Source organism: Anastrepha obliqua, chromosome 1 (assembly GCF_027943255.1).
Source record: "Anastrepha obliqua isolate idAnaObli1 chromosome 1, idAnaObli1_1.0, whole genome shotgun sequence".
In the NCBI taxonomy this organism is placed as follows: Eukaryota; Metazoa; Arthropoda; class Insecta; order Diptera; family Tephritidae; genus Anastrepha; species Anastrepha obliqua.
Genome location: NC_072892.1, coordinates 172,126,766 through 172,138,929, shown reverse-complemented (window position 1 = coordinate 172,138,929; position 12,164 = coordinate 172,126,766). Strand labels below are relative to the sequence as shown.

The 12,164-nt window shown below is 37.9% G+C and overlaps 1 protein-coding gene across 1 annotated transcript; it reads right to left on the bottom strand.

The window, feature by feature from the left end:
• Positions 1–476: 476 nt before the first annotated feature.
• On the bottom strand, positions 477–10,317 carry LOC129235364 (uncharacterized transmembrane protein DDB_G0289901-like). Its single transcript, XM_054869173.1, has 2 exons — positions 10,199–10,317; positions 477–2,000 (listed from the first exon to the last, which is right to left on the bottom strand). Exons 1-2 carry the CDS (start codon positions 10,220–10,222, stop codon positions 714–716), a joined length of 1,311 nt encoding a protein of 436 aa, XP_054725148.1. The 5' UTR covers positions 10,223–10,317; the 3' UTR covers positions 477–713.
• Between the last annotated feature and the right edge of the window lie 1,847 nt (positions 10,318–12,164).

Below are 12,164 nucleotides of genomic sequence, written 5' to 3'. Positions count from 1 at the left end.
CAGGACAATATCCTTTTCATAAAATTTTCCATAACCGAATTGCAAAGTGGCTGCCCTATGCCCTCGATAGCCTCGAATTCCATCTTTGAAGTCTTGAATCGACCCTGGGCTGTTGGCGTAGACCTTTTTGTTTCACATGGCCCCAAAGAAATAAGTCACAAGGTGTTAAATCACAAGATCTCGGTGGCCAATTGTGAGCACCTCTCCGAGAGATAAAAGATCAATGGTTTCGTTGCTATGTGGCACGTAGCGCCGTTTTGTTGAAAATAAACGTTGTCCAGATCAATACCATCCAATTCCGGCCATAAAAAATCGTTAATCATCTCTCCTTTTTAAAACTTAAGACCTGTTATTGGGAAACCCTTTACTTAACGCAATATTTTGCGCTCCTCATCTGCAAGATTTGTTCTCCGAAATTCCAACAAATTTTCTTCATGACGTGAGGTAAAATTATAGTTAAATTCAAACACTCCAACTTCTGTGCTTACAAATAATAATAAATATCGTGAATCTTTATTAGAATCGTCAAAAATATTAAATACATTTCGAGAGCTTGAGAATACGCGTGGCTTAAAGCGATACAACAACAGTCTATGGATTAATATATACTCGTCTGTACGGGAACATGTGGATGTGTAACTGTTCCAGTGTATTCCCGAGCGGTGTCAGGAAAAACTTGCCACCCAGTGTTCTGCTTCAGCTCTCCGACGTACTTACCACGAGCCGCCTTTCTTCACCTTGTGCAATATGGTCTTGAACACTGGCACCTTGACAGGGAACGGATGAGGCACCTTGACCGTTACATATTTAATCACCTCAAACGGTACTCGTTTCTCCACGGGCACAGGTACAGGCTTCTCAACCGGATATGGAACCACACGTTCTACGGGCACTCGGAGCTCTTTTTGAACAGGCACAGCTACGCTTTTCGTTACAGGGACGTGAATGGGCACTGGCTTGTTGACGGGTACGATAACCGCATGCGAAATTGGTATATGAACGGGTTCACGCACGGGAACGTGCACTTTTTTTACCACTGGATAAGGAATGTAGTTGATTACATGTGACGGGGAATGTCCACCTTCTGAATGATGCTCATGGGATAGATAGTTGGCTGATTCATCATATGAAGACCCCGACGAGCCCTCATCAGCTTCACCGCCAGCGCCACCACCACCGTCACCGCCATGATGGTGTGAAAACGAAACCTCCGCATCACCGTCAGATGCAGATGAACTGCCCGAATCGGAGCCGGAATGGCCATCATGTGGCGTGAAGTATTGCTGATGTGCGTATGTAGAGGCGTCTGAAAGTTCATCATAACCGCCAGAATTATGCTCGAAACGATGCAGAAAATTGCCATCGGACACTTTATCGTTTGACTGTGGTGCTGAGTATGCAGTAGCACTGGTATGTCCTGCTGCGCCGGATGCGCCGTAATCGTTTTCTTGCTGTTGTTCGTAAATTGGTTTTTGTTGTTGTTGTTGTTGTACCAAAGCTGCTGCTGTTGGACCACCAGCACTACCGCCAAAACCGCTACTAATATGCCGCAAACCAGCGAGATTTGTGAGACCATTAAGCTTTGATGCCCCAAAGTTGTAACTACTACTGCTGCCACCGCCGCTATTGCCGCCATTATAAGCACCGAACCAGCCACCCGCACCACTGCCCCCGCCGCCGTTGCTACCACTGGCGCTATAGCCATTGTAACTGCGGCGAGCTGAATTTTCTGCTGCTGAGTCTGTTGCTGTGGTGGGAGTAGCAATGCCATTATGATTGCTCCGAGAGTCATAATACTGCTGTTGCGTTGGTCGCTGATATTGCTGATGTTGTTGTTGTCCCACATGATTTGCATAGGCATGAACTGTGTTTTTGTGGGCATGGCTGGCATGCATTTCCGTTGCCTGCTCGCGCCCGCCGGTCGTTGATGAAGTTTGTGCTGTTGCAGCGTTGCAGACAATTGACAATAATGTTGCTGTTGCCACAGCGAGTAGCAGCTTCTGTAGATGGGCAAACGTTAACGTTGATGATGCGAAGATATGAAAAAAATTGAAATAGTGAAAATGAAGTAAGTACACAAAGTGTTGAAAATTCTCGGTAATTTTATAAGTAAAAAAGTAACTTAAGTTGGCGAGTAATCAAAGCGTCTATAACCAAGGAATTTATTGAATGGGCAATAATGGTTTAGCGATCAGAAGTAGAAGTTTTAAGAGATATGTGAAACTTTTTAGAGAAGGCATCGAATAATTTTCATCAGCATTAGAGCTAAGTGAGATTTTTACAACATAAAAAAATAGGTTAAATATATTTAAATTGTTAGTTATTGAACATATACAGGGTGGGCCATATAGCGTTTGCTTTTTGAACCACCTATTTTTTTGAGAATGGTAACACAAATGACATGTCAAATGCGTTCGTAATTTACTTTAAGGTTTGACATTTACGAAATGAGACGTTATACGCTTGAACAAAATTGGGAAATATTGAAAACCTATTTCCAAAGTGGTGAGTCTTCTTCTTCTTCCGCGGTTACAGGAAATGGCGAGCGTTACCATGACATGCTCAACGAGTTCTTGTTTCCAAAAATTGAAGAGGATAACATGGACGACATTTGGTTTCAACAGGACGGTGCAACTTGTCACACTGCCAAAGTTATACTCGAACTTTTGGCTACCGTTTTTGAATTCCGATATCAATTGGCCGCCTCGGAGCTGTGATTTAAGCCCGTTGGACTATTTTTTGTGGGGAGCCGTTAAGGACAAATGCTACGCGAACCATCCAGAGGCGATTGATGCTTTAAAACACGAAATCGAAGTTGCCATTCATGAAATTGGAGCCCAAATAATCGAAAATGTGCTTAAAAATTGGGTTGATGGAATGACCTACTGTAAAGCCAGTCGTGGCAGTCATTTGACAATAAATGAAATTAAATGACAATATTCGGTCTTCAAAATAAAAAAAAAAGTTTGAAAAAATATGGATTATTTTTTTTTATAGCCGATTCAAAAAGCAAATTTTACATGGCCCACCCTATACTTATACATAGATTCTGTCAAAAAAATATCGAAAACTGTTCATTTAAAAAGCGCGCGTTACGCATATGTAATTACTTTTGCTTTTGACTCCGTTATTAACAGAATTAGGAACTGGAAAGTTTTGGAAGAACATTCCTTCTCTGATCATAGATATATCTCTTTGGCCTTAGTAAAAATCTAACTAAGCCTGGTAGAAACATCAGAAAAACAAACTGGAAAAGTATGTAGATTGTATCGGGGTTACCCCCGGGGGTGTCTGGCCGAGCTCCTCCACCTATTTGTGGCGGGCGTCTTGACGTTATCCCACAGATGGAGGGACCCACAGTTTCAAATCGACTCCAAACGGCAGATATTTTTTATGAGGAGATTTTCTAATGGCAGAAGATTTTTCGGAGGTTTGCCATTGTCTGTCTATTAGAAAAAACTTTTTCTTAATTTTGGTGTTTCACAAAGATTGGGCCCTACGTTTTCTCTTGATTCCGAATAATAGTCACGCACCAACCCATTTCGCTGCGGCGGCCCCTGATGGTCTACGGACCATCCCCAAAACAGCCTTACCAAAGCAAGATCAGAAGATTATTAACTTGTTTGTGACAAATTCGAACTTATCGTTGCGTGTAGCTGAAGCAGTTTTAAGAAAAAATGGTGCTAATGTTTGAACTATCATCAGAACTAGCCAACCTTGGATTTCACAACAGGACAACGATTCTAAGTATCGAAGCCGAAGGTGTTTAGAGTGGAAACAGTAAAAATTGATTGAAATGTTGGATTGGCCATCATAGTCGTCTAATACCGACCCATTTGAAATTGTTTGCTCAAGAGTTAAGCAAAAACTCAAAGGAAAACAAATATCCACAGTGGAACAGTCATTAAGGTAAACGCAGCTGATTTGGCCACAACTTGCGCAGAAATTAACAAAAAGTATGACTCAAAGATTTGCAACCATTATAGCTAATAATGGTGACTATATATTTTATTGATTATATTGGGTCTTATAAATATTATAAGCCTATATAGAGAGTCCGGTACTCGAGGTCTAACCAACTTCAGGCCGCTCGAGCAGCTGATGCAAATCTCCGACGAAGTGCCAACCAAATGGCCAAAGAACTGAAAATATCTGATCGAAGCATCAGCAGCATACTGAAAAATAATCTCAAAGTCGAGTCTTACAAGATCCAAAAGGCGCATGTTTTCACACCAAAGCAGCAACAACTCAGACTTGAGAGAGCGAAGGAGTTGCTTCGCTTGGCCGAATGCGGTCAATTTCCGAACATTGTGTTTTCTGACGAGAAAAATTTTCAAATTGAGCATTTCGTGAGCGATATGGTTTATTTGACCGACTGTCCATACGAGAATTTGAGTCACCAATTGGCCACCAGGAGGCAGCACGCGCCACAGGTAATGGTGTGGGCCGCTGTAACCGTTTTCATCGCGCCTGGCGTCACGGTAAATGCGAAATATTATCGGAAAAGTATTCTAGAGGTTGCTGTGAAGCCGTGTGCAGAGAAACATTTCGGGGGTTTCCACAAGCACCGCCTCACAAAGCTCGAATGAACCAAGAACGGCTTAAAAAAACGTTCCGAACTTCATAACGTCCGCACAATGGCTCTCAAATTCATCAGGCGCGAATCCGATCGATTATTCTCTTTGGTTCATTTTAGAGAGCGAAGTCTGAACTAAAAGTTTCGAGGCGCTGAAGAAAGCCATTGTCACACATCGGGCAGCTTGAGATTCGTTTCTGGCCATAGTCAAGGCAGTATGTGGCCGAGCAAAAGTAAATTAATTCTTAATTTGGTTTTATTTTTACATATTTTTTACTTCGAATTGAATAAAAGTAAGTTTTAGGGACTTTTTAATTGGTTCCACTTCGAGTGCCGGACCCTGTAATGAAGTTTGTTGGAATCGAATTACTCAAATAGTTTGCAAGTTATGGGGGTCACACTTTTGTTAGACATACTGTCTACACACACTCCACCTTTTAGAGTAGAATTTCAAATATTTCTTTACCTAGTTGCTAGGTTGTTATTCAGGGATAAAACGTATGCTTCTAAAATATTTCAATTCAATATTTAGTCTGGGTTTTATGAGATTTTCAATTTTAGGTTATGATGGCCTAGCCGCTAATGCTTTTAAAATCATTTTTATTGTAATTCATTACTTTTCCAATTTTTAAATAAAAAAAAATAATCAAATGATAATTCCTAAATTCGACAGAATCATATGCATCTAATAGGACCTGCACAGTTGCACTGGAAAACACAACCTTTCATTCGTCCCAGGTATCGCCTGGTGTACCTCAAGATAGTTTTGGCGGCCCATTTTACTTGATAATTTTTATTAAAGGTGTAAGCTTTTCTCTTTTCGAAATTCCTCCTCTATGCTGATTATTTTAAGATTTTACCTCCATATCGAATGCTGAAGGTCCATGCTTATGGCAGTCTGACCTAGGCAGAGTTTATTCTGGGTGTGAGAAAAAATGATTATATTTGATATTTTGATACAGACAAATGTTGTAAAATAGTTTTTTGAAGAATAGCAAATTCCATATTTTAAACTCGTCATATTTCACGGTCAAAATTTCAAACTGTAGCCTAATTTTAAGTTCTATAGATTATAGCCTTTGCCTGACGTAATTGTACATATTTTCCAGATCCTTATACTCTCAAAAAGTTGTATATAGGATTTGTAAGGGCCCGTTTGGAATATGCCTCTTTTAAATGGCTCCCCTTCCAAGCCATTCACATAGAAAGAGTTGAGTTTTTATAAAATTTGCTTTACGGCCGCCGAACTTTTGTGACCATTTTCCATCACACGATTCCTGATGCCAGCTGAACTAAGTGAAGTCAAAATGTGGCGCCGCATTGAAAAACTTAGTCTTAAGTTATCCACAAACTCATAGATGCTTCTTAAAAGCGCATAACCAATACAAATGTACCTGTATTTTATGGTTAAATAAATAAAAAAATAATAAAGGAAGAATCATTATTCCCGAGCGAAAAATTGTGCTCGAGCGAAAAAATAGAAGTCGAATCATAATCGAGGAAAGACGAAATCATTATTCATGTAGGGAAACATAAAAATCAAATATTAGTTTGGGGTAAAAGAAATCCATTATTTTCTCGGTAGATGGCTTAAGGGAGCGATATCGGTAAGGTATCGAACAACAAATTTAATGTTTACAATGGAAGTCAACAAAGAAAAAAATGGGTATACGAGTTAGGCTAATACACTATAACCAGATTGATCTATTGTGCGCCCCTAATTACTTAATAATAATTATTTAGTATACCGAGGCAATTGTATGTAGGTCTTCCTCCTCTAGTAGATACGAGCCCAGGATTCTGCGTCTCCTGTGGCCTAATGCCTCACAGTTGGTGGATAAGTGTTCCATAGACTCCTCTTCATCACAGCAGAACCTGCATGATCTTGTACTATTTTTTTTTTGTGGGAGGGGAGGATAAAAATATCAGAAACATTCAATTTATGCCGTCGCGCCAATGATATGTGAGGCATGCTCCCACTAAAACAGGCCTCCCCTCTTCGGCTGACTTCCACCCCGGGACCGCATTTGCACTACATCGAGGGTGGAGCCGCGATTGTGGATAACAACCACAAAAGAAACCTGCTTCCAGTTTCTCTATCTATGACGTATGGAGGTTATACGTCAGTGATAGTCTAAATTACTCCATTAAGAAGTAAATGAAACTTCGAAAGTGTGCGGTAATGTTGTGTGCATTACCGTCTTGTCTGTGTATGATATGGTCGTGAGTCGTTAACTCAAGCATCCGTAATTGTTCTCGGTATGTCTAAGTCGACCTCCTCTGGAACACTGTCTCATGTTAGCCTTAGGACTTGTCGGGAAGTTTTGTAGGATCAGACGCGGCACAGGGCGTTGATATTATATTATATTATATTATATTGCTCTAGCTGCCGGTACTGAAACAGCTCTATTGTTCGCCTTTCTTCGTCCTGCTTGTGTAGCGCATGCAATACTTGCTTGGAAAACTTGCATGCAGCAGGGCAGTTAAATTAGTCTCACTTGGCTGTCTTCCATGGGTAGTGGCGAAGACGTGAATCTTGCGAATCTTGGACAGTAGAAGAGTACGTGTTGTGCGTCTTCAACATTCTCTGGGCAGGTAGGGCGGAGTGGTGAAGCGGAGAGATCAAACCTTATCTCTAAAAGTTCGTGCGCCCAGCGGCCTTTAGAAGAATGATCCCATCTTCGCTGCCAATTGACGCCATTCACTGTGCCAACTTTTGGTGCCTTGTAATAAATAATAAAGAGAAGAAAACTAATAGAGCATTATCCGATGAACATGAAATAATGGTGTCTTTAGGCGTGACTATGATTATGCACTACAACCATTTGCCATCATTACATGATTATTGGAGCAAACACGCATCAATGGGAAACGAAATGGTAAAGCAAAGTATTTCTCGCGATCGGTTCACTCTACTTTCTTCGAAACTATATTTAAATGATTGTGACAAACCTGATAATGATCCAAAAGATTACTATATTTCCGAAGTCGTTTCATGTATGAAAGAAAAATTCATGAGAATAAGAAGTGATAGTCCTTTTCAATCAATCGATGAATGTATGGAAAAATTCAAAGGTGGGTCCAGTCTAAAGCAGTACATGCCTATGAAACCAATCAAACGCGGTGTTAAAATTTGGTTGCGATGTGATGCAAAAACAGGATATACATACGATTTGAATGTATACACTGGTAAAGATGTCACCACTAATCTTTCTGGAACTCTTGGAGAAAGAGTGGTTTTGAAATTAGCAGGTACTATCCGTGATAATGATGTGGCTGTTGCATTCAATCGATTTTCACATCAATAACATTGATGAAATCCATTCCATTTCCTGCTATTGGTACATAGGTTTATGAGAAATCGAAAAGAAACACCGGAGTTCGGGTCGCGACTAGAACGTGAGCAAAGCCAGTTCCAAATAAACTGCGTTGGTCTACTAGCTACTCGTTGGATGGACTCGAAAGAAGTACTTGTTATCTCCAACTGTCACACGCCGAGCATAGGAGAAGTAGATAGGAAGCAAAAGGACGGTAAGTAGAAAAAAGTTGCCTGCCCCTTAGCTATTGTGGACTATAATCGTTTGATAGGGGGCGTAGATCTAGCTGATCAGAAAGCAGCGGTATACGATATCAACCGGAAATCCCAAAAGTGGTGGAAAAAGGTTTTTTTCAAGATTCTGATGCTTTCAACTGTTAATGCTGGGATTGTGCATAACGACCTGACACGTAAGAAATCAAAACTGATACAGTTCATAGTCCCATTAGCAGAGTCCCTTATTGCCGGAGGAACCAAGCACAAGGAGTTAAAAACTCGGCGAACTGGTGGAAGACCATCTAAACGCCCACGTACCGAGCTCTTGAATATAGATGATCATTTACCATTAAAAGGTAGTTCTCGACGTCGTTGCGTACGATGCACTTCCCTGCAAAAAGAAACGAGAACAAATTACGTTTGCTCTGGATGCAACAATGCACTTTGTTTCAAATGTTTTGCCTCGTACCATAAGTAAATACTTTTCCTGTAATAAAACACAAAAATACTAAATTTTTCAAATAAATTTTTTAAAACTAAATTCGACGGTTTATTAAATTGTCCCAATATAAATCCTTATTGGGACAATATGTCCCAGGATAATGCAAGGAATTAAGGACTTTTTAAGTATGCAGAACATATTTTTTCTATTATATTTTTCGCCTTTTCTGAGTATGCGTGCAAGAAGTATTCCGGTAGCGAAAATAAAACTCCGGCGCGAAGGGGTTAGAAGAACGGCAGGAACAAAATTGGTTGGCCAAATTTCGTTCTGGTGATTTTTCACTTAAAGATGAAAAATGCTCTGGTCATCTCGTTGAAGTTAATGTACAACACGTGAGCATGCAGAGAAGCTTCATGCATTGAAAATCATTTCAAATAACTTGGCTATGTTCAAAAATTCGATACCTGGGTTCTTCACGAACTGAAAGAAACGCATTTAACACAACGCATTAACAGCTGCGATTTGCTAATGAAACGTAATGAAAATGATCTGTTTTTAAAACAACTGATAACTAGCGATGAAAAAGGGGTTGTTTACCAAAATATCAAGCGGAAATATCGTGGAGCACGCCAGGTGAGCCAACTCAAACAACATCAAAAGCTGATATTCATCAAACGAAGGTTTTGTTATCAGTTTGGTGATTTTACAAAAGAATTGTCTACTTTGAACTCTTACCACCCAACAGAACGATCAATTTTGATATCTACTTTGAACAACTAACGAAATTAAGGAATGCAGTTGAAGAAAAGTGGCCCGAATTGACAAACCGAAAAGGTATTGTATTTCATCATGACAATGCAAGGCCACACACATCTTTGGACACTCGGCAAAAGATATTGGAGCTTGGTTGGGATGTGTTGCCACATCCACCATATAGTCCTGACCTTGCACCATCTGATTACTTATTGTTTCGATCTTTACAAAACTCCTTGAATGGTAAAAATTTCAATAATATGATGATGTCAAATCGTACCTGATTCAGTATTTTGCTAATAAAAACCAGGAATTTTATGAAAATGGGATTCTGATGTGGCCTGAAAGATGGCAAAAGGTCATTGCTCAAAATGAGCAATACACTACAAAATAAAGTTATTTAGTTCAATGAAAAAATTGTCTTTGATTTCCTAAAAATAAATCTGCAATTACTTAGTTGCCAACTCAATGGAAAAAATATGAAGTAAAAAGAAAAAATTGGGTTTGTAGTGTCAAGAGATACAGTCCAGTTATCACATAAAGGGAGAGATGGCCATGGCTAACACGAATTCTCACTAAACAAAATTTGTAAATTATTTATCGTGTCGCTCTACGCTCTACGAGTGTATAGACTACGATTTGAAATTTTTAAATTTTCCCCCATTTTTTTCGAATTCTCAATTTTTTTCACTGTTCGTACATTTCTAGAAGAATTCCGCTGTAGCACAAACATTTTCGTATTTAATAATAATTTATTTTCCACAAAACAGTTCTTCGTAAACACTCTTTCAACTGTCGCCACTTTCTTTCACGCACACATACACACAAACACACACCTTCATACTCGAATCACTTTATGTAACTGTGAAATCCTTTTCACCCACGATGAACTTACCCATACTCCAGCAGACGTAGCCATATTCAATTTAATAACTTCCTGATCCTTTCGTTGTGTTGGTTCCTATAGGGAATTTTATCTTCCTTGCACCTGTTTGACTTATTTTCACTTGCAACTCAAGCGACCTTGGCTGTGTTTGTGTACGAAAGCGAATGTGCATAAATTCGAAACTGCATAACATTTTATATCATTTTTGCTTGCGTTAATGCCGAAATCTAGTGAATGCTGCAACGTATAAGCACACAATCACACATACATACATACGTAAAATGATACGATTGCGCAGAGGCGACAGCGCAACGGCGACGCTATTGGATTATTTAGTGCTAGTTTTCCAGCGGATGTTTGATTTGGAAAATTATTGCACAATTTTGCTTATTTCTCTTCATTGTTTGCTCCCAAACTTGCTGGCATAGAAAGGCAATCAGGTGAACAAGCCAATGCACAAACGATTTTCATAAAAAAGGAGGCCAAATTTAGTGTCGAAAGGAATGGTGGCGTGGTGGCGTGGTGCCTAGGTGCCTTGGCTGTAGGAAGTGCTCTTAAGATAACACACAGAGAATAAGTTGTTGTACTTGAAAATGTAAAAGTGTTTGATATTGTTGTTGTTGGAGATAGTTTTACTTATTTGAAAGGAAAAATTAAAAGCGAAAGGTAGTTAAGCGAACAGTGGCGGCAGCCAAGAGGCGTTTCGCGCTGGTGAAAGATGGTTTTTGATTAATTCATTATGAAAAACCTGGCTTGTTGTATCGCTAAGACGATTTATTTTATATATTTTGCCAATGTTTTTTGTTTTTGCTGCTATTTGTTGTGCAAATAAATAAATGATTATTTGACTGACCCATTGCGGAATAGGCAACATTTAGCTGACTAAACAAAAAATATAAAAAAACCAAACTAAAGAAGATTAACGTGTTGAGGGCTTCAGCTATGAAATGTTTGTTTTTATTAGGATACCGCCCAATTCTAAATCATTATTTTGACCGATTTTTTTGCTGATACGCTGGCCATGTTTGAATAGAACTCAAATAGTTATGGGAATCCCATAATGAAATAACTGAGGATGGCCCAAGGTATTGGTAAGAAAAAAATCTGAGGTGAAATGTTTTTCCCAAATATTTTGAATAAAAAAAAAAGAAACGTAAAATTAAAAAAAAAACTGAAAAAGTAAAACAAAAAATTTTTTTTTAAGTATAGGGAAGCCTCTCATGGTATAAAACAATGTGCTTCGCAAAATTTTTGGATTACAAATTTTTTTTTTTAAATTATAAAAACAAAAATTGAAAAAATTAATTTTTTTTTTTAAGTACAGTGAAACCTTTCTTGGTTAAAAAACACCAAACAATTTTGAATAAAAAAAAATTCAGAAAACTATGAAACGAAAAATTAAAAAAAAAACTGAAAAAATTCACAAAAAAAAAAAAAAAATTTAGTACAGTGAAACCTCTTATGGTTAAAAAAATAAGTTTTTCCTAAAATCAATTAAAAATTGGATTAAAAAATGTTTTTTAAATTTTATTTTTTTGTTTTTTAAGTACAGTGAAACCTTTCTTGGTTAAAAACTCCAAAAAATTTTGAATAAAAAAATTCAAAAAAAGACTAAAAATTCACTAAAAGAAGGTTTCATGTACAGGGAAATTTATTATGGTTAAAAAAAATGTTTTCCTCAAAAATTTTGGATAAAAAAAAAGTTTTTTTTTAGTTTTATTTTATTTATAAAATTATAGAAACAAATATTGAAAAAATAAAAAAATTTTGTTTTTTAAGTTTATTTTATTTATAAAATTATAGAAACAAATATTGAAAAAATAAAAAAATTTTGTTTTTTAAGTACCGTGAAACCTTTCTTGGTTAAAAAAAGCCAACAAATTTTGAATAAAAAAATTCAAAAAAAAAAACTATGAAACGTAAAATTAAAAAAAAAAAAAAACTGAAAAAATTCACAAAAAAAAATTCAGTACAG